The sequence below is a fragment of the Marmota flaviventris genome, chromosome 2 (genome assembly GCF_047511675.1).
Source record: "Marmota flaviventris isolate mMarFla1 chromosome 2, mMarFla1.hap1, whole genome shotgun sequence".
NCBI lineage: Eukaryota > Metazoa > Chordata > Mammalia > Rodentia > Sciuridae > Marmota > Marmota flaviventris.
Genome location: NC_092499.1, coordinates 60,776,281 through 60,794,036, shown reverse-complemented (window position 1 = coordinate 60,794,036; position 17,756 = coordinate 60,776,281). Strand labels below are relative to the sequence as shown.

Below are 17,756 nucleotides of genomic sequence, written 5' to 3'. Positions count from 1 at the left end.
GCCCTGGGTTCAATCCCCAGTACCAAAAAAAAAAAAAAAAATTGTTCCTACAATTTTCACAGCTATAAGATGTACTGTATGTGAAGGATTTTTTCTCTCCACTTCAGGGAACTGTCTTTTTTCTCTTTGAATGGCATTGCTTTCTGAAATATAAGCACACACACCAATCCACTTCAGAGTATTGGTACACTAAATAATACAACCTTGGTGCCCCTACCCTGTGGGTTGGATATGACAGTCTTATTATTTCACTATTTCTTTCTCCGCATGGTTTAATGGTTTCAAATTTCATTGCTGACTTTTAATTTTCATATATTTGAACAGGAAGAGCAGGATCTGGATCAACAGGGAACTGAGGTATGATTTTTATATTAAGATTACTATTACAACAGTTTTCTTATAGTCCTATCCCAGAATATTTGATACAAAACTTCTACCTAATTAAAACTTAAGACTACATGATCTTGAGTCAAACTTTCAGGATTTGAATTCCAAGCCTGCTGGATATAACTGTGTAAACTTGGAAGTAGACTTTGTGCCTCAGCTTCCTCATTCTTTGTGCCTTATTGTTGTGTTTAGTAACTGTACCTACTAGGAGACTTGTTTTGAGAATATATGTGATACATTTAGAAAGGCATATGACACAAAGCCAACACTCAGGTCACCATTTTGTCCTAAATTTAAGTTTACTGACTCTAATACATAAGGTCAGTCTTATAGGCAGCCTACCCACCAAATGAGAATTCTAAGAAGCCCTGGGATTTCTTCTGAAGAACAGGTGAAAAGGCTATTCTAGCCCGGGTTTCTCAAATTTGGTACTGTTTACAGTTTGGAATGGATAAAACATCCCTGGCTTCTTACGTACCACATGCCAGTAAGCACTTCCCCTTCTTTTTTCCCTCCCCTCATTGTAAAAATCAAAACTGTGTCCTCTGGGGCACAGAAATTATTGGTTAAGAATCACTGGTCTCTGGGCTGGAGATGTGGCTCAAGCGGTAGCGCGCTCGCCTAGCATGCATGCGCCCGGGTTCGATCCTCAACACCATATACAAACAAAGATATTGTGTCCGCCGAAAAACTAAAAAATAAATATTAAAATTTCTCTCTCTCTCTCTCTCTCTCTCTCTTTCTCTTTCTCCCCCTCTCCCTCCCTCCTCTATCTCTCTCTCTCTCTTAAAAAAAAAAAAAAAAAAAAAGAATCACTGATCTAGCCGAAATCCCATTTCCCTGCAACAGATTTAAATCTATTTGTGGCCAGATGTGGTGACACACACCTGTAATCACAGCTGCTTGAGAGTCTGAAGCAGGACCTCCCAAAGCAGCTGTGATTACAGGTGTGTGCCACCACATCCGGCCACAAATAGATTTAGAGGCTAGACTGCACAAATTAGCAAGACCCTGCTTCAAAGGGGCAGCGGGGTGTTGCTCAGTGGTCAGGTACCCCTGAATTCCATCCCCAGTACCAGAGAAGGGAAAAAAAAAAAAAATCTAACTGTGGTCATTACCATGTATCATCATAATTCACAGGATTGTTCTCCATCTCGAGTAATTTTTAGGCATTGCTGTCATTATTTAGGCTATATCAGAAAAAGTTAAATATATGTTGAAATTTCAATTGACTTAGAATTTTCCTCATTCTTTGTTTTTGTGGTGCTAGGGATGGAACCCAGGGCCTCACAAGTACTAAGCAAGTGTTCTCTACCCCTGGGCTATATCCCAGCCCCTAGTTTTCCTTTTTTAAGGCTGTTGTAAATTACTTTTATAATTGTTTTTATTTTCCCCTTTTAGGAAAATCTGTTTGATTCTTTGACAGGCCAGCCACATCCTGAAGATATCATACTATTTGCCATTCCAATATGTGCCCCTTACACCACCATGACAAACTATAAGTAAGTTACCATTAGTTTACTCAAAATAGTTGACACAGTGACTTTTACGAGCTGTTTTATAATCTCTATTTAGTAACTCATGCAATTTCTTTTTAAAGGTATAAAGTGAAACTTACTCCTGGAGTTCAGAAAAAGGGAAAAGGTAATTTTTTAAAATTATGATTTTAAGCAGTTCAGTGACTGAACAGAGCCAGATTCTTGTTTTCTGTTTACAGCTGCCAAAACAGCCTTGAATAGTTTTATGCATTCCAAAGAAGCAACAGCAAGAGAAAAAGACTTATTCCGCAGTGTGAAGGTAAAGTTTTCCTTCAAAACTCTGGAGACTGGTGGTATAGTTAAACATTTTCGCAGTTATTTTCCTATTGCTTTATAGAAATGCTGTCTTAACTTGAAACTGAAGCAGTAAAATCATTTCCATTAAAAAATTTTGGATATGCCTTTCTTTTCACAGCAGAGGATTCATAGTTGTCATAAAAGAAACATGATTTGCCATGTAGAATGTGAAAATATTCAGCAATTTTCTTTTCTTAGGACACAGATTTATCAAGAAACATTCCTGGCAAAGTGAAAGTATCTGCACCCAATCTTCTGAATGTAAAAAGGAAATAGCTGAAATGAAATCCTAAAACATTTGAGAAGAGTCAATTTTATAGCCTTTTGGAAGTTCAGAGATGAAAACACCATGTAACAGGACTTCCACATTTAAAAATGAACTAAACATTGCCTTGCTGTATTCGCCAAAACGACTTAATTCTTGTTTTTTTCCAGTTTTATATAGAGGAAACACTGTCTGATAGGATTTCCTAAAATATTTGTGAAAAGTTAAATGCTAATTATATTCATCTGTAGTTATTCTCCAACATTATCTTGAAGTTTGGGAGGTTAATATTAAGTATTCATTTCATGATGTAAAGAAATTGAACAGTGAAGTGTGGCTCAGTTGCTTAAACTACTGACTTGGTAATCTACTGTATATAACAACTAACATATATATATATATATATACACCTGTATATATATATATACATATGTATTTGTGTGTATATATAGAGAAACAGGCCAATCATAAGGGTTTTTTGTTGTGGGAATGGGGGCGATTAAACATTTAGGATTGTGTCTTGAAAACCTTGTCAAAAAATATAGTAGAGCAGATGTAAAAAATACTAATTCTTATGACTCAGAGCTTGAGAAATAACACCTAAAAGAAACTGGTATTGATCATTTCAATGCATTTATACATCTTCATTTTTCATCTTAATTTCTTCCTTGTAATCTCATTCAGTTCTGTACCATTTTCTTTTCCATGTCTAGTAGTTATCAATAGCATGTAATAGAATATCAACCTGTAATATCAGAAGTGCACTTTAGGCTTACCACTAAAGATTCCTGACCCAGCTTTCTTCTTCTGTCTCCTATCAGAATGGAGAATAAAGTCATACATTATTTCCATTCATTTATGAGCTATAAAATATACTTTTTTAATTGATTGGACAACATCTGTCTATCTTCAACCACTTTCTTGTCCCAGCCCCTGCACCAAAGTGTTAAGGTCAAGTATTGAATAGCTGTTGGTCCCTCTAACAATTTTTAGTCTCTATTGAGAATAGTTTTCCATTTGAAATTAATGTTAAAAAAAAACATTTTATTGTATTTATGATGTTAGTCTATAAAATTATGGACTGTTCTTGCTATTTAAAGAAAAACTAAAATTCCAATGTTTTCTTAAAAAAAAAAACTACCATTTTGATAATGGTAAGATTATTTAGTATGTTTCTATAGATATATATCCTGAAGTTAACAAAAGGAAATGTAATAACCAATCTTTGGGGTAAAAAGCCTAAGTGTTACTTTTTTTTGCTTTAATAGAGGAAAGTTACTGGTGTTAAATACATTTATTGTAAACTTTAGACACAAAAATAGGTTCTCTAGGCCATTCACATGCACATTAAAATCAAAAAGCTGCAAACTACAACAATGCATATAATTATACAAATGATGCCACTCTGTGATGATTACAGGATTGTTGTCCATGCAAGAAGATCTGAGGCATTATCTATGACGCCTTAAGATCCAGAAGTGTTGTTACTACCAAACCTCTGATTAACACTGTGAAGTAAGTGTTTTGGAAGGCAGTTCCACGAGTTGGCTAACATTTCTTTAAAGCAAATGACTGCTTCTAAGCTTAGCCTGAAAAGTGGACAAAAGAAAAATAATTTCACTTTGCTGTTTAAAGTACATTAACTTGAATTTAAAATTAAATAAATAAATAATAAACCTCTTTCTTTAGGAACTGATTACATCAATGAAGATTCATTGCTCTTAAATAATCCATAAACCTGTTTTTTTTTTGTTTTTTTAAGAACACTAAAGTGTCAAGTGCCAAGGAAAAATTTACTTACCGTACAAGAGATTTTGGTTGAACTGAAAATATAAGAATTTCATTACTGTGTGCCTGAAAAATAGAGGTCAACACATTAAAAACAAAAAGGCAAGTGCATCACAGATAAGTTTCAGTAGTAATATGAAGTGGTATACTTACAGCTCTGTGATGAACCAGCAGGTTGTTGGCACACCCACCAAAAACAATCACTTCTCCTTCATCACTAGCACAAGCTGTATGCCATAGCCTGAATTTAAAAAAAAAAAACTTGAATTTGAAGTCACCCAGAAGACCAAATTGATCATTCACACTCATAACTAGTGAAATAAAGATTAGAGATCTTAAGATAGTTGTTGTGCCTAAACATGACCATGAGAAATAAAACCTTAAGGAAAAGTAGCAGAAGTAGAAAAATCAGTGTTGATTTTATATGGATATTATTTGTCTCTGTTTCATTTATGGAGTGAAGAGGTTTGAATTCAATGATGTGTTTTGTAGGTCTTTGATAGCAATAAGTTAGCCTTACACAGAACATCTGAGGGGTGCTGAAGTTCTGCCCCAATAAGCTGAAAGTCTTAAAGCCTGATAATTCTATAGAAAAGTCATTTGAACCAAATGAAATCTTAGTGGCATGCCTGTACTTGGATTAGAGGATTGGGGGAAAAATACAGGTGATATATCTAAATGTGCTTTGAACTCCATTGCTGAGTAAATCATTGTCCTTAACAGTTCATTTGACAATGATAATTTGATTTATCCTGTTGTACGTTGCTATTGTAAATCTAATCAGCAGTTGTTTTACCTTCCCATACATTAAGATTTTTAAATTCTCCCCTTACAAGTTCCTTTTGTTTTTGTTTTAATTACAAACTTAGGTGCGGTTCAACTCAGGTAAACAACTTGCTTTTAAGTTTTAACTGTGTCAATGATTTTTTGATAGCAGAAGGAAAGGGCAGCCCTATTCTTCCTACACAGATAATAACAGAAAGGCATTTGATACTCAAATTAATATTGGTTTTTCTTGGCTGGGAATATAACTCCATGGTAGAGTACTTGCCTAGCATGTGCATGGCCCCTAGGTCCAATCTCCAGTATCACAAAAGAAAAACATTGGTTCTCTTTGAGAAGTATGATGTTAAACCCTAATAGATACCAAGATTTTTAAAAATAAGAATATGGGTAAAATATAGCTAAAATATCCTCAGTTCTTATTAGTCTTGCACATTTCTAGGCCTAATTCAGTATAAGAATTGTCTTAAATAGTTCATACCTTGGTTTTTCAGTATAGGGGTGATTAAACTGTATCCATTCATTTTTACTGATGCAGTAAGTCCAGGCATCACCTGATTGAAGCAAAATTTAAAAAGCTGTGATGTATGTTTATCTTTCATTATGACATTGATGTTTAAAGGGCACAACTTGTGCAAAAAAAGTAATGAAGTTTTTCCTTTTTTCCCCTCCTTTTTTTCTCTGCAGTTAACCACCTCTGCATGTTACAGCCTTCAGGGCTTTTACATACTGCAGGTCATTTCTCTACTGGAGGAATGGATTTATGACATAATATGTACAATGTAGCATAATTTCAGTATGTATAGGATCAAAATTAATAAACCTCCAAGCCAACCCTATACACTCTTGATACATCTAAAATAAAATGATTTTCAGCTATTTATTTATTATATGTAAGTGATATATAAATATTTAAGTTTTTTAAAGACTCACTTAGTGGCTGTTTTTCAGTGGTAAATCCTCCAAAGAGAAAAAGATGATCTGAAGAAACTGGTGTGAGTGAGTGCCAGGATCGGCCGACAGGGCATATGCCTTGTGGAATTCTGAAAAAAAGTTACAACATCCGTTTCAAAGTAGCTACTATATTTAATGCAGAGAAATATTTAAGTTTTCTTTTAAAATTTAGATGGGATTATTAGGAAAGGAGACTTAAGGGTCTTACTGCCGCCCCCCCCGCCCCCCCCCCCCCGAAAATAAGGCAAACATTAAAGCCCATGCTTGCTATGCCAGGCACATAGTTTTTGAAACTGGAAATAAAATTCCATCCTTAAGAACCCTGGTAATCATGTTTATTAAATTCATAAAGAAGATTAAAGCAAGTTTATTACATACTAATAATAAGGTATAGGGAGAAAGGGTTTTTTAAAAAAAACTTTTCTGAATAATTATCTAAAGTGATACTTGCAATTCATTCCACTCCCATGTATCCAGATTAAGATAGTGAAGATCATTCATTCTAGCATCCTAAAAAAGGATAATTAGGTAGTTACATTTTGAAGAATTCAAAAGTAAGCTATTGAAACTGTTTATATACTCACTCGGTATCTGCCTCCAAAAACAAAACCTTTGTTTCCAACAGTTGCACAGGCATGGGCAGCACGAGGTGAAGGCGCTTTACCCTATTAAAAAGTAATAAAAGCAATTTAATAAATAAGTGAACTATTTAGAAATGGGGAAAATCCAGTCTTGATGTAGAAAATTATATGCAAAATACTTGAGTTTTTAAAAGCTGAAGCACAGACTTCTAGACAACAGCAATACTGAAGACTGATGCATTATTTAATACAGAGGGAAAGGAAATCTAATTTAAGTTCCCATCTAGAACTAGATTATATATTACCAGTAACAGCTGCTATTATATACCATCTATTAGGTAATAAATATTGGGTTAGTCTCTATATACATTCATTAAACTACTCTTGAGTTCTAAGTTCCTTGGAGAATAATGAAAACTATGGATTGTCTCTCCAGAAAACAAGAAACAATAGTTTCACATCATCTCCAACTCTGGCATATTCCCCTCTCCTCTAAATAGCCTTGTTTTAATGGTATATTATTGCTTATTAACTCACAGTAGTTAGAGGCTGGCTCCAGGTAAATGTTTCAGTGTCTAAAATATGTACATGATCATTCCATCCTCTTGGATGACTTGAATTCTACAGAAAAAAAAAAAAAAAGACCCTCTTTGAGTTAGTTTACAGATAATGTTTATAAAATTACACAGCCACGTTCAATTTATTAATAAGTGAACAAAACTACTAGTGTATATAAAATGTATTATGTCAACATACTAAGTAGGCCATATGCAAACATGAAATTTACTTACCCAAAAAGATGTTTCATCAAATTCAAAAGTTCCCAATACTTTATCTTCAGGTAAATAGCCATACCCTCCAAAAAATATTAGCCTGTTTGATTTAAAAAAAAAAAAAAAAGACACTAAAAATTCAAACATCTACAGGATAGGACCCAAGGAATTTTTCTCACTATTTTTTTGCAATATTATGGATTGAACCCAAGGCCTTGTGCATGCTATGCAAGTGCTTTATCATTGAGCTGCATACCCAGCCCTTTTTTATCTCATTTTTAAAATTTTGAGACAGAGTCTCACTAAGTTGCCCAGGCTGGCCTCGAACTTTCAGTCCTCTTCCTCAGGCTCCTAAGTGATTTTTTTTCTTAATTTGACATATAGTACAAGTTGAAAAGTTACACTTATATTTATGAATATGCTTATTCAAATAATAATAGCTAACACTTATCTTAAGTACTGTGTTAAATGCTTTTATGTGTTAATATATTTAATATTCATATTGGTCCTATGAGTTATATTCTATACTGTTTATTGCGTAGGATATTTGAATGGTAAACTACTTTCTGCATAAAAATCCAAACCTACATTACTTTCTAACTCACTTGTTTTTATATACCCAGACACCAAGTTTGTCCTTTGATGATGGAGGAATTCCTTGGCAATCAATTCTTTCCCACTGTAACACTCTATCTGTAGACCTTGAATCCAGCATGTAGAACTGTCAGAAGCAACAAATTCAGTTAGATTTCGTTATGTGGAAGAAATTCAACTTTATTTAGCAATTAATTTTACTGTGGCTTATAATAATAAAGGTGCCATCTAATTCAGTGTTACTGAAATTGTGACTATAGACTGACTGCCAGGTGGGTCGGAGTCAAGATTACTAAGAACTTGTGACAGAATGTAAATTTCTAAATCACTAAGAACACAGTTATTTCAACTAATTTTTCATAGCCACCCTTTTATGATGAAGGAATCAACAATGTGTTTATTTACCGTCTGGCATAAGCTCCTTATTTTGCTGTAGACAGGGACTTTGAGTCAAACTGATTTGATTTATACATATTAGGACAGTATTACCAAAAACCAAAATCAAGTCTGTCAATTTTACCTTTAAGTTCAATTTAACAAACACGTCTTCAGTGCCTACCTGGGAGCTCCTAATTCTGGGAGCTAAAGATCCATCAGTACTTAAAAGGTTAAATGTTGTCTACCCATCCAGGTAACTGGATATATTGACATATCAGTCACTTCTCAAACACTCAAGCTTCCTTTTGGTCAGACTTAGAACATTGAATCCTAGCCATCTGTGACCACCCTCTAAAAATCACAGCTCTCCTTTCCAAGCTTTTTCAGATTGTGTCAAAGTTATTTTTCTCCCCCAGGGCTCTGAAAAATACATGGCCAAACTACAGCTCAAACCTCTTAGGCATAGAACCATTTCTTCAAACAAAAATCTTGAAAGCCCAATATGTAAAAACAAAAGTGGAGTTAATACTTGTTTAAATGGGGGAGGAGGGGCAGTGTGGAGCCCACCTAACACTACACATTCATTCTTCTCATGGGTACCTCAAAGAAATCCCTGGTTTCTAGAAGCACAGTTTGAAACCATCTAAACCATATATCACACCTATAAAAAATCCCTGGCATTTCCTTGAGTAAAATATACTTGATTATGTCTCTGCACCATTGACTACCCCTATTATTCAGTTTAAACATTACCTCTTGGTTGACCAATTCTTTGGTTTTCTACCAAACCCAATGTCAAGGACTCTTTTAGAGTTAATAGTATTTACTATATTATTACTTGTGTCAGGCTGTGTGCATATAATCATTTACTTATGTGTGTCCCTTCCAGATTGAACTCCTTGAGGTAGAGAACTGTTATCATTCATTTTTCTCTGCAGTGTCCAACTCAGCATATAAGGTGCTTACTAAGTTGCCAAATAAATGAATTAATAGGAGTCTGCCTATATCATGTGTTCTTCTGAATCTTAAATCTGTCTCTTACTGGTCTGAAGAGAACAAATGACAATTTGGGAAAAAAAAATATATGAGCAAAATCTGAGCAGCAGTGTCTTAGGGTATCATATTATAGAAATGTTACTATCTGAATTTTTTTCAGTGTCAATTTATCCTTATGACTTTCTGAGTGTTCTGTTCATCTTTACCCTTCCCTCCATGATTACATCTTGTTTCCAATTTGTACCCTAATCAAAGTACTAATATTTTTAAACTGGAACAGATATAAACAATAATCTGACTTGGGTAATGTGAGGTCGTCTAAAAGAATAAACTTGCCTTGAGCCATAATTCTTAGAACACTAACCTTATTTGTATTGCCTCTTGAATGGTGACCTCCAAACAAGTACAGGACCCTGTCTACACACACAGCACAGCTTCCTGACATAGAAGGAGGAACATCACCTTCAGTATTAATTTTTTTCCTGAGGGAGGGAAATTGAATATATATAAGTTTACCAAAAATTAAGAAAGGCAAAGCTTCATTTTCTTCTATTTATAGTCCCTCAATAAAGGGAGTAAAATAACAGGGCCAGTATCTCTAGGGTCTCTTAGACCTGAAATCAATTCAAGGGATGAACCTTTCTCCTCTTTTTCTATTCTATGGACAATGAATAGAGCCCAGCTGGTCCTACTTGCAGGCAAAATGAGATTCTGAAACCCTAAGTGTTGTGTTACCTTTTTTAAAAAAAAAAAAAATTTAAAGTGTTTTTTAGATGTTGACAGACCTTTATTTTATTCATTTATTTATATGCAGTGCTGAGAATTGAACCCAGTGCCTCATGCATGCTAGGCAAGCATTATACCACTAAGGCACAATTACAGCCCCTTATGTTGCACTTTTTAAAAAATATTTTTAGTGTAGATGGACATTTTATTTATTTTTATGTGGTGCTGAGGATCAAATCCAATGCCTCACATGCTAGGCAAGTGCTTTACAACTGAGCCACAACCCCAACCCCTTGTGTTATACTTTATTATTCTGGGAACCATTTTATATTTCTCAAACTAAACTATGCTATTTATTCACATGGCCATAAGCAGCTGTTTTATTTTCAAGTCAAGACCACAGGAGGAAAACTTCAGCATTCCCAGTCTTGATAGACTAATTCAGTGTTCTTTATTCAGTCACCTTTTAGCCATTTGAATGAATCTGATTCAGATTCTTATGTAATACTCAAACACCTAAGTGGTGGTGTTTATTTACTTTGTGCCAGGCACTTGTGAGTGCTTTGGTAAGTATTGACTCATTCTGAATCTAAAAATGAATCTGAATCAAAAAATTCTAGGATTCATAATATTAATAGCACATTCAAGGTCCTCTGTTCACACAGATACATTTATCAGTTCATCTTTGCTAACCCTGAAATTTGTTTTTTTTTTAATTTATTTTAACTTATTTATTCATTTTGGTAGGTTTATTTTTAAAAAACGTTTTGAGTATATGTGTGTGCTATTGGGATGGAACCCAGGATAGATGAGCCACATTCCTAGCTTTTAATATTTTGAGTCAGGGTTCACTGTTGCCCAGGCTGGCCTTGAATTTGTAATCCTCCTGCCCCAGCCTCCTAAACTGCAAATTAAAGGTGTATGCCACCATGTCTAGTCTTTAAAACTCTTAATTTAAAAATATGTAGAAGTCCTCTATTAGGGAATACTGTACAAATAAAAGTTTCCAGTTCTCTAGAAAAAGATTTGCAAATAGCTCATAGTAACACTGATTTGCTATAATCCAGAAATAATCCTGACTCTTAGTTTAACTCTTTTTTTTTTTTTTTTGGTGCTGGGGATTGAACCCAGGGACTTGTGCATGTGAGGCAAGCACTTTGCCAACTGAGCTATATCCCAGCCCCAAGTTTAACTCTTTAAGTGGGACTTCCCCTCCATTTTTGTCAGTGTTAGGACTTGACCCAGAGCCTCATGCTTACTAAGCAAGTATTCGCATCATTGAGCTATAGCCCCAGTCCTCAAGTGGGCCTACTATTCTAATATTCTTGTTCTTAGATTTACAATAGGTAAAATACCAAAGTGCAAAGTTCTCACAAACCAAACCATTGGAAACCCTTTTATAAATCCCCAAACATGGTTCACCCAGCATTTTGAGCAACATTTTAATTTGAATGACATGTTCTTTATTTATCACTGTTGTGCAATTGGCAAAAGAGATATTCCAGTTTTATATAAAAGAAAAGATTCATTTTGGTTTTTAAAGAGAACATACTCTTTTTTTCTTTTCTTTTTTTAAGGGTGATCCAGGGTGATCTAACCACTGAGCTATATCACCAGGCCAGAATATACTCTTTTTTAAGAGATTTGTGCAGAACTTATTTTTAGCAGATAAAATTCTAAGCCATCTAAAACCTAACAATTCAAACAAACTAAATCTTAAGATACCATGTAACAGAAGACATATATCTTAAGATGTCATATATTTAAAAAGGGTATATGGAACTTTTATCATCTTTTCATTCCAGGGTCTGAAGCTGCTGCCTCCTGGTACTTTACAGAGCTCTGAATAGTATTTACAGTGCCCTGAATAGAAATTTATTCTAAGGTCATAAAAGTATCTAGTAATTACTGAACTGTTTCTGAAAAGATATTTTAAACAGAAATGAAACAGTTAAACTAGAACATTGTTTTCAGAGTAGCATCTTTTTTTTTTTTTTTTTGGTGGTGGTGGTTCTGGGGATTGAACCCAGGGCCTTGTGTATTCTAGGCAAGCACTGTACCAACTGAACTATATTATATCTCCAGCTCCCAAAATATTTTTTTGCTTTGCAATGTAATTTGGGTTTTTTTAGTCCCCCCCCCCAATAATACCCAGTTACCATCTTCCAGTCTCCATGTTGTAGATCCATAGTTCTTCTCTAGGCAGATAAAAGTCATATAATCCTCTGACTTGATTACTCTAAGAAGAATCAAAACAATTGCAAATAACAGTAGTTGATATTTTAAGGAGGCATATTATGAAATTAAGGATGCAGTTATGAAATTAGAATGAAAAATAAATAAGCCTTACACTTAGATTAAATGCACAATTCTCCTAGACTCTTACCACATACTCAGGGTAAAGCTTAATGTAAATAGTCCTTAATGCACATTTTTTTATATAGCATTGTAATGGTGCAAAGAGTTGAAAGGCCTCTGGGAACTTGCTAAGGCTGCTCTATCCTAAACAGACCATGCATCAAATTTCAGTTGCATGACTTCAGGTGAGATTGGTTATCTGTGCTGTGACCAGCAGACTACACAAAGTGGCCAACTCATGCCAACATATGTGTGGTGTTCTAACCAGGTTTTCCTTTCACTCATTTTATGACAAGAAATAGAGGGCATAACTGCAAATATGTGAATATTGAGTCTTTATGCAAAACTGTAAGTTCCTTATTTTATTCCGATTCCCTTCAGGTATTAACTCCTAAAGATAGCTTACCATATGCCAGAACCAAATGCTGTCCACAAATCTCTTTATTTAATACTTACAACAAAAAAGTAGTTGATGTTACAACAGGTTTTTTTGGAGAGTTAAGTAAATTGCCCAACTTAGCAAGTTATGGTGGAAGCAGGAATTCTTTCCTGAACTTTGATGACTGCCTCACATTTTCAGTCTTTGATCCTCCCTGTACACTTTGTCTTTTTTCTTTTTCTTTTTTTTTTTTGCATTTCTTAAATTATTATTTTTTACTTTGAGATATTTATAGATTCACATGAATTTGTAAGAAATAATTCAAATAATTCTTTTGTACTTTTTCCCACTAGTAACATCTTACAAAGCTGGAGTACAAGCTTGCAACAGAATACTGCAATATTAATAAAATTCACCAATCTTATTTAGATTTCCCACTTGATGTGGGAAAAATGTAGAACTAGGTACTCCTTGGCCACTTAAGCAGTGTCAACACAAACCGTAAACTGAAAATGCAGTTCACTTAAAATTAGTGTAAAAGTCCAATAAATTTGGGTAGTAAACTACAGCAATAGATCAGTTAACCATGCAAACATTTCTTTTTCTACTCTATCACTTAAGTGGTAGGAAAAAAAGAATGAGAAAGCATTGAAAGTTAACCTGCTAACCTCAAGGAGACCAGCCTGGCCTGGGGAGGAAAACCCACTACTATGAAGGAAGCCAAAGTTTACTACCCTTGAAACAATTCCCAAGGGTTTCCTGTGCCTGCTGTCAAGAGTACCAGTAAAAAAAAAAAAAAAAAAAAAAAAAAAAAAAAAAATATATATATATATATATATATATATATATATATATATATATGAAGGAGGGAGGGCATTTGGTAATCACGCACTTCAGTGACTGCCTCTCATGAGTCCCCCAACCTCATAAATTACCCCCAGGACCTCATAAATTAATCAGAAATCTGCTGTGATGGTCCTCTTCCTCCCCACAACCTGAAAATCCTTTTCCCTTAGTGCTGATTTTTACTGATAGAATTATAAAGTAGTATTAGACTGAAGTGTGATTGAATGCTGTTTCCCCCTCAAAAGTATTTACATTTTAATAATGATCACTACATACTTAATCCCTCCCTCTTTACAATTGCATACCCCCAATCCTGATCTCAATGAGACCAGCCTGACATGAAGGAAGCCAAAGTTTACTACCTTTCAAACAATCTCCAAGGGTTTCCTGTGCCTACTGTCTCCCTCTTCACAGTTCCATTCCCCAACCTTCTACACACCTATTCATGGGAAGCTGGGGAAAACATGGCAGGTTAATTAGGATTGGCAAAGAAAAGTACTTTTGCAGTTGAACCAAATGACAGTGTCAGGACAGCTGTCTTTGGGAGCTACCTCAAAATTGGTCAACTGTGATCAGATCAATTGTACCATGAGCTAAACTTACCAGGGTCACAAAGCAACTCATTTAAGGCAAGGTGCAAGAAACTAGATTTCGAGTCTTCGGTAAGGGGAGATCCTCCCCACCCAACCAAGGCCTCCGGAGTGCGAGGCTAGTCTACAGGTCTACCCCTGAAGCAATTCCCTCAGCCCTGGTCAAATGAAACCTCCGCGGTACACGTGATTGAACTTGGGGTCTCAGACATATTAGACAATGCTCCCTTTGACCACTTACAAAACCAAAAAGGAATAAAGGATTTCGTGGTCGAAATGGATCACAGCCAACCCAGCTAATAAGAGAATTCTAGAATGTAGAGTGTCACTGGAAAACTAAAACCAATAAAAGAACAGAACGAATGAGCGAGCACGGTTTTACACTGAAGACATCTGGGTAGGATTCCTCGGTGGGCGGGGCGGGGCGGGAGAAGCGGTGCAACTGGCTCTAAACTGAACTAAGCACATTTTATGATTAGGGTGTCAAAGAGCTGCGATCTAATAACATGTTGCTAGGGGTTCTTGGTTGGTTAGTGGTGGAAATATTCCATTAATTTTCTAAATGGAGGTTTCTTCTTAAAAACTTCAACCCTTTCACTCCTGAAACCAGAGGGAAAATGGTTGTGTTCAAACAATAGTCTGGTGTAGCTGGTACTGCTTACTGCACAGGCGGGGAGGTTGAAGAAGGCGATTCCGTGGCCTTGCAAAATTCCAGGGTATTCCTACACCTGGGCCACCCCATAAGTGGGCAAAGCTACCTATGGCCCAACTGGCCTCAGCTTCATAGGTAAAGTTCTCCTGAGTAGTCCGGACAAAGGGTCCGGGTGACCTCATAACGCCATCTCCTTACACACCCCCAACCCTTTTAAATAAAACCTGTTCCGTAGTCATCCACCACCAACCCACATTAACAGTGCCCTCTCCAGAATAACGCTCCAATAGCAACAATGCGGGGGGGGGGGGGGGCGCGGCAAGCGGGCTTTGTAAGCTGAGGTTGACGTGACAACCGCCGTGGAGCCTTGAGACGGGTTGGGGGACTCACGAGAAGACACCCCTCCCCCCCCCCCCACACACACACACCCAACGGGTAGAGTCGCGTGGCGAGAGATTTGGGAAGCGCCCTGGACAGCCCGCTCCTGCTGCCCGCCTGGCCACTGACCGGCTCGCGCACCAGCCAAGCGAAGCCCGCCGGCCCCCCACTGACCTTGTAGCCGCCCCAGACGAACATGTGGCGCCCGTCGCTGACGGCTACGTGGCCGCTGCGCTCGGCTGGGCAGGCGAGCTCCATGGACTCATAGCTCTCAAAAGCTGGCCCTGGCAAGTCATCCGCCCGCAGATCCTCGTTGCCATCAGCCATCTTGAGGCTGCACTTTCGTGCACCAAGAATGTCCACACTTGTGAGCCGGGAAGAGACAAAGAAAAGGAAAGAAATGCAAAGCGGCGCGTAGCCAGGAGAAGGCAGAGGCGATGACAGGCGCGGCGTGCAGGCCTGCTGGCCGCCAGTGCTGTCTCCCGCCCTGCTCTTCCGAGCTCAGATCTCCACCGCCCCGGCGCCCTGCGTGCAGTGGGTCGGGGGCGAGGGACAGCAGGGGGGCCCAGGGCAGGAGCAGCGAGGGGAGGGCTGTCCAGTCGACTGGCTAGCTCTAGCAGCCTTGCGCCCCGCCTCCAGCAGTCCAGGGCCCTTGTTTACGCCGCGGCCGGAAGCCGCCGGTTCCGCTGACGCGGCTCGTCGGGCTCCAGAATTGCTGCCGCGCTCAGCGCCCCCAGCGCCGGGTCCTCCCGCCGCCGCGGTCGCCGCAGCCCGCCCCGCCGCCCCGGGCCTGGGCCTGGACGCCTACGTGGCCCCGCGAAGTCCACGCACGCTCCAAGTCCCCTACCTTGAGGCAGCTACAAGGATATGCTAGGGTTTAGCCAGATTCGCGCATTCCTTTTTCTTTTGGAGAGTTTTCCTTTCTAATTGAAGGGTGTTTTCAAAGGGTTCCCAGTCTGGACAAGGCATCAAAATTGCCCAACAGGAAGTTTCCAATCTTAGCTTCTCAGATAAGGAGTAAATGCCCGCTCTCCTGCGAATAGGAGGGTGGCGCCTGGGCCCGGTGACCCCAGCTCCAGTGACGCGCAGCTTCGCTGAGCGATGCCAACTGGGCTCCCTGCAGGTTCTGCTCGGGCTCCGCGGGCGTTCTGATTTTTATTGCTGCAAACTGTCTCTCAGTTTGGAGAATCGTATTAAAAGACGTATCATAAACTGTAATCGCTCAGCTCTCCAGAAGGAAAGCGAATCCTGTTCACAGTTTTTTGGGGTTTTGTTTTTTCTTATATAATACATTTAAGTTAGGCCAAAAGGAAATTACAAATTATCTAAACTACATAACTCACGTGTAACGTAATAGGGGTTGGACTAGAATACATCTTAAATTCCTAATTTAATGGTGCCTCTAGAATTTGCGGTGGGAGCGGCGTGCTTTATCGTCCTCTCTTTCCCCCTTCTTCACCCTGGAACATTACACAGAACAGCAATACACTGAACAACAAAGCATTTTTTTTTTCACTTAAATTTTCGCTGTCTGAAACTTTCTCTGCTGACATTATGCTCACTTGAATTCAGAGAAGAGAGTTACTTAATAGGACTAATTTAAGCCTCCAAAAAGAAACAAATCCTCTGGTAGCTGTTGAGACTTTCTTTGCTACTCACCTTGGTTTGTACAAGGCTCACCAATGTGGCTCACCAGGATTTCTTGGAGTAGTGTCCCTTCCGATGTGATGGATTTGTGCTTAGTACAATTTTGGGGGGAGTGGGGGTGCCGAGGATTGAACTCAGAGGCACTTGATCACTGAGTCACATCCCCAGCCCTATTTTGTATTTTATTTGGAGACAATGTCTTAACTGAGTTGCTTAGTGCTTTGCTGAGGCTGGCTTTGAACTCTTGATTCTCCTGCCTCAGCCTCCCATCCTCTGGGATTACAGGCGCGCGCCACCGCGCCCGGCTGCTTAGTACAATTTGGGGTTAGAAAGGTTTATTGTGAAGCAGCTTTGCAAATCTTTATCAGGTCATTTTGACACGAGAGAAGAAGCGTCCGAAGCGGAGTCCGAAGAAGAGTTCCCGGGGAGAAGGGGGGGACTCGACTCAGTACCAGCGGGGTTCTTGGCATAGAAGGGAAAATAATTTCAATACGTGCCAGCTGGGGACATGACGGGTCATTTAGAAACGTAGGTACACATTCAAGGGAGAATGCAGGTCCTCATTCAGAGTGAGAGACAGGTTTGAACGGTTCCCCTGCAGTTATTTTAAGGGAAACTTGGTGCGTGGCGACGGTGGCGCACGGAATTCCAGCAACTCCGGAGGCTGAGGCGGGAGGATCACAGGTTTGAAGCCAGCCTCGACAAGTTAGCTAGGCCCTAACCAACTTAATGAGACTTTCTCAAGATAAAAAGGGCTGAGGATGTAGTACAGTGGTTCCCTTGGGGTCAGTCCCCAGTGAGTAAGTACATACATACCTATGTAAAGGGGTGTCTATGTAGGAAGAT

At 38.2% G+C, this 17,756-nt stretch overlaps 2 protein-coding genes across 6 annotated transcripts in view; one reads left to right on the top strand and one right to left on the bottom strand.

Moving 5' to 3' along the window:
* Nemf (nuclear export mediator factor) overlaps window positions 1-9,333 on the top strand; it is a 53,206-nt gene extending 43,873 nt beyond the window's left edge. The window contains exons 29-33 of one of the 2 annotated variants that reach the window (XM_027929620.2): window positions 325-357; window positions 1,789-1,889; window positions 1,988-2,031; window positions 2,105-2,184; window positions 2,421-9,333. In XM_027929620.2, coding sequence (XP_027785421.1) covers window positions 325-357; window positions 1,789-1,889; window positions 1,988-2,031; window positions 2,105-2,184; window positions 2,421-2,498 — 336 coding nt within the window. In that variant the 3' untranslated portion in view covers window positions 2,499-9,333. Of the gene's footprint in view, window positions 1-324; window positions 358-1,788; window positions 1,890-1,962; window positions 2,032-2,104; window positions 2,185-2,420 lie in introns of those variants that run through there. The other variant, XM_071607876.1, reaches the window with a different exon arrangement.
* Window positions 3,767-16,322, bottom strand: Klhdc2 (kelch domain containing 2). Of its 4 annotated transcripts, none has more exons than XM_027929486.3 (14): window positions 16,111-16,322; window positions 15,438-15,627; window positions 12,220-12,299; window positions 9,699-9,816; window positions 7,972-8,087; window positions 7,385-7,466; window positions 7,131-7,214; window positions 6,597-6,677; window positions 6,464-6,522; window positions 5,992-6,101; window positions 5,540-5,612; window positions 4,429-4,516; window positions 4,289-4,341; window positions 3,767-4,076 (listed from the first exon to the last, which is right to left on the bottom strand). In XM_027929486.3, the coding sequence occupies exons 2-14, from the start codon at window positions 15,588-15,590 to the stop codon at window positions 3,953-3,955; spliced, it is 1,221 nt and encodes a 406-aa protein (XP_027785287.1). In that variant the 5' UTR covers window positions 15,591-15,627; window positions 16,111-16,322; the 3' UTR covers window positions 3,767-3,952. The 4 variants fall into 4 exon arrangements, with proteins under 4 accessions (XP_027785287.1, XP_027785288.1, XP_027785290.1 ...); XM_027929487.2 differs by lacking the exon at window positions 16,111-16,322 and adding an exon at window positions 14,006-14,096 and having other exon boundaries at window positions 15,438-15,526; XM_027929489.3 differs by lacking the exon at window positions 15,438-15,627 and having other exon boundaries at window positions 16,111-16,321.
* Between the last annotated feature and the right edge of the window lie 1,434 nt (window positions 16,323-17,756).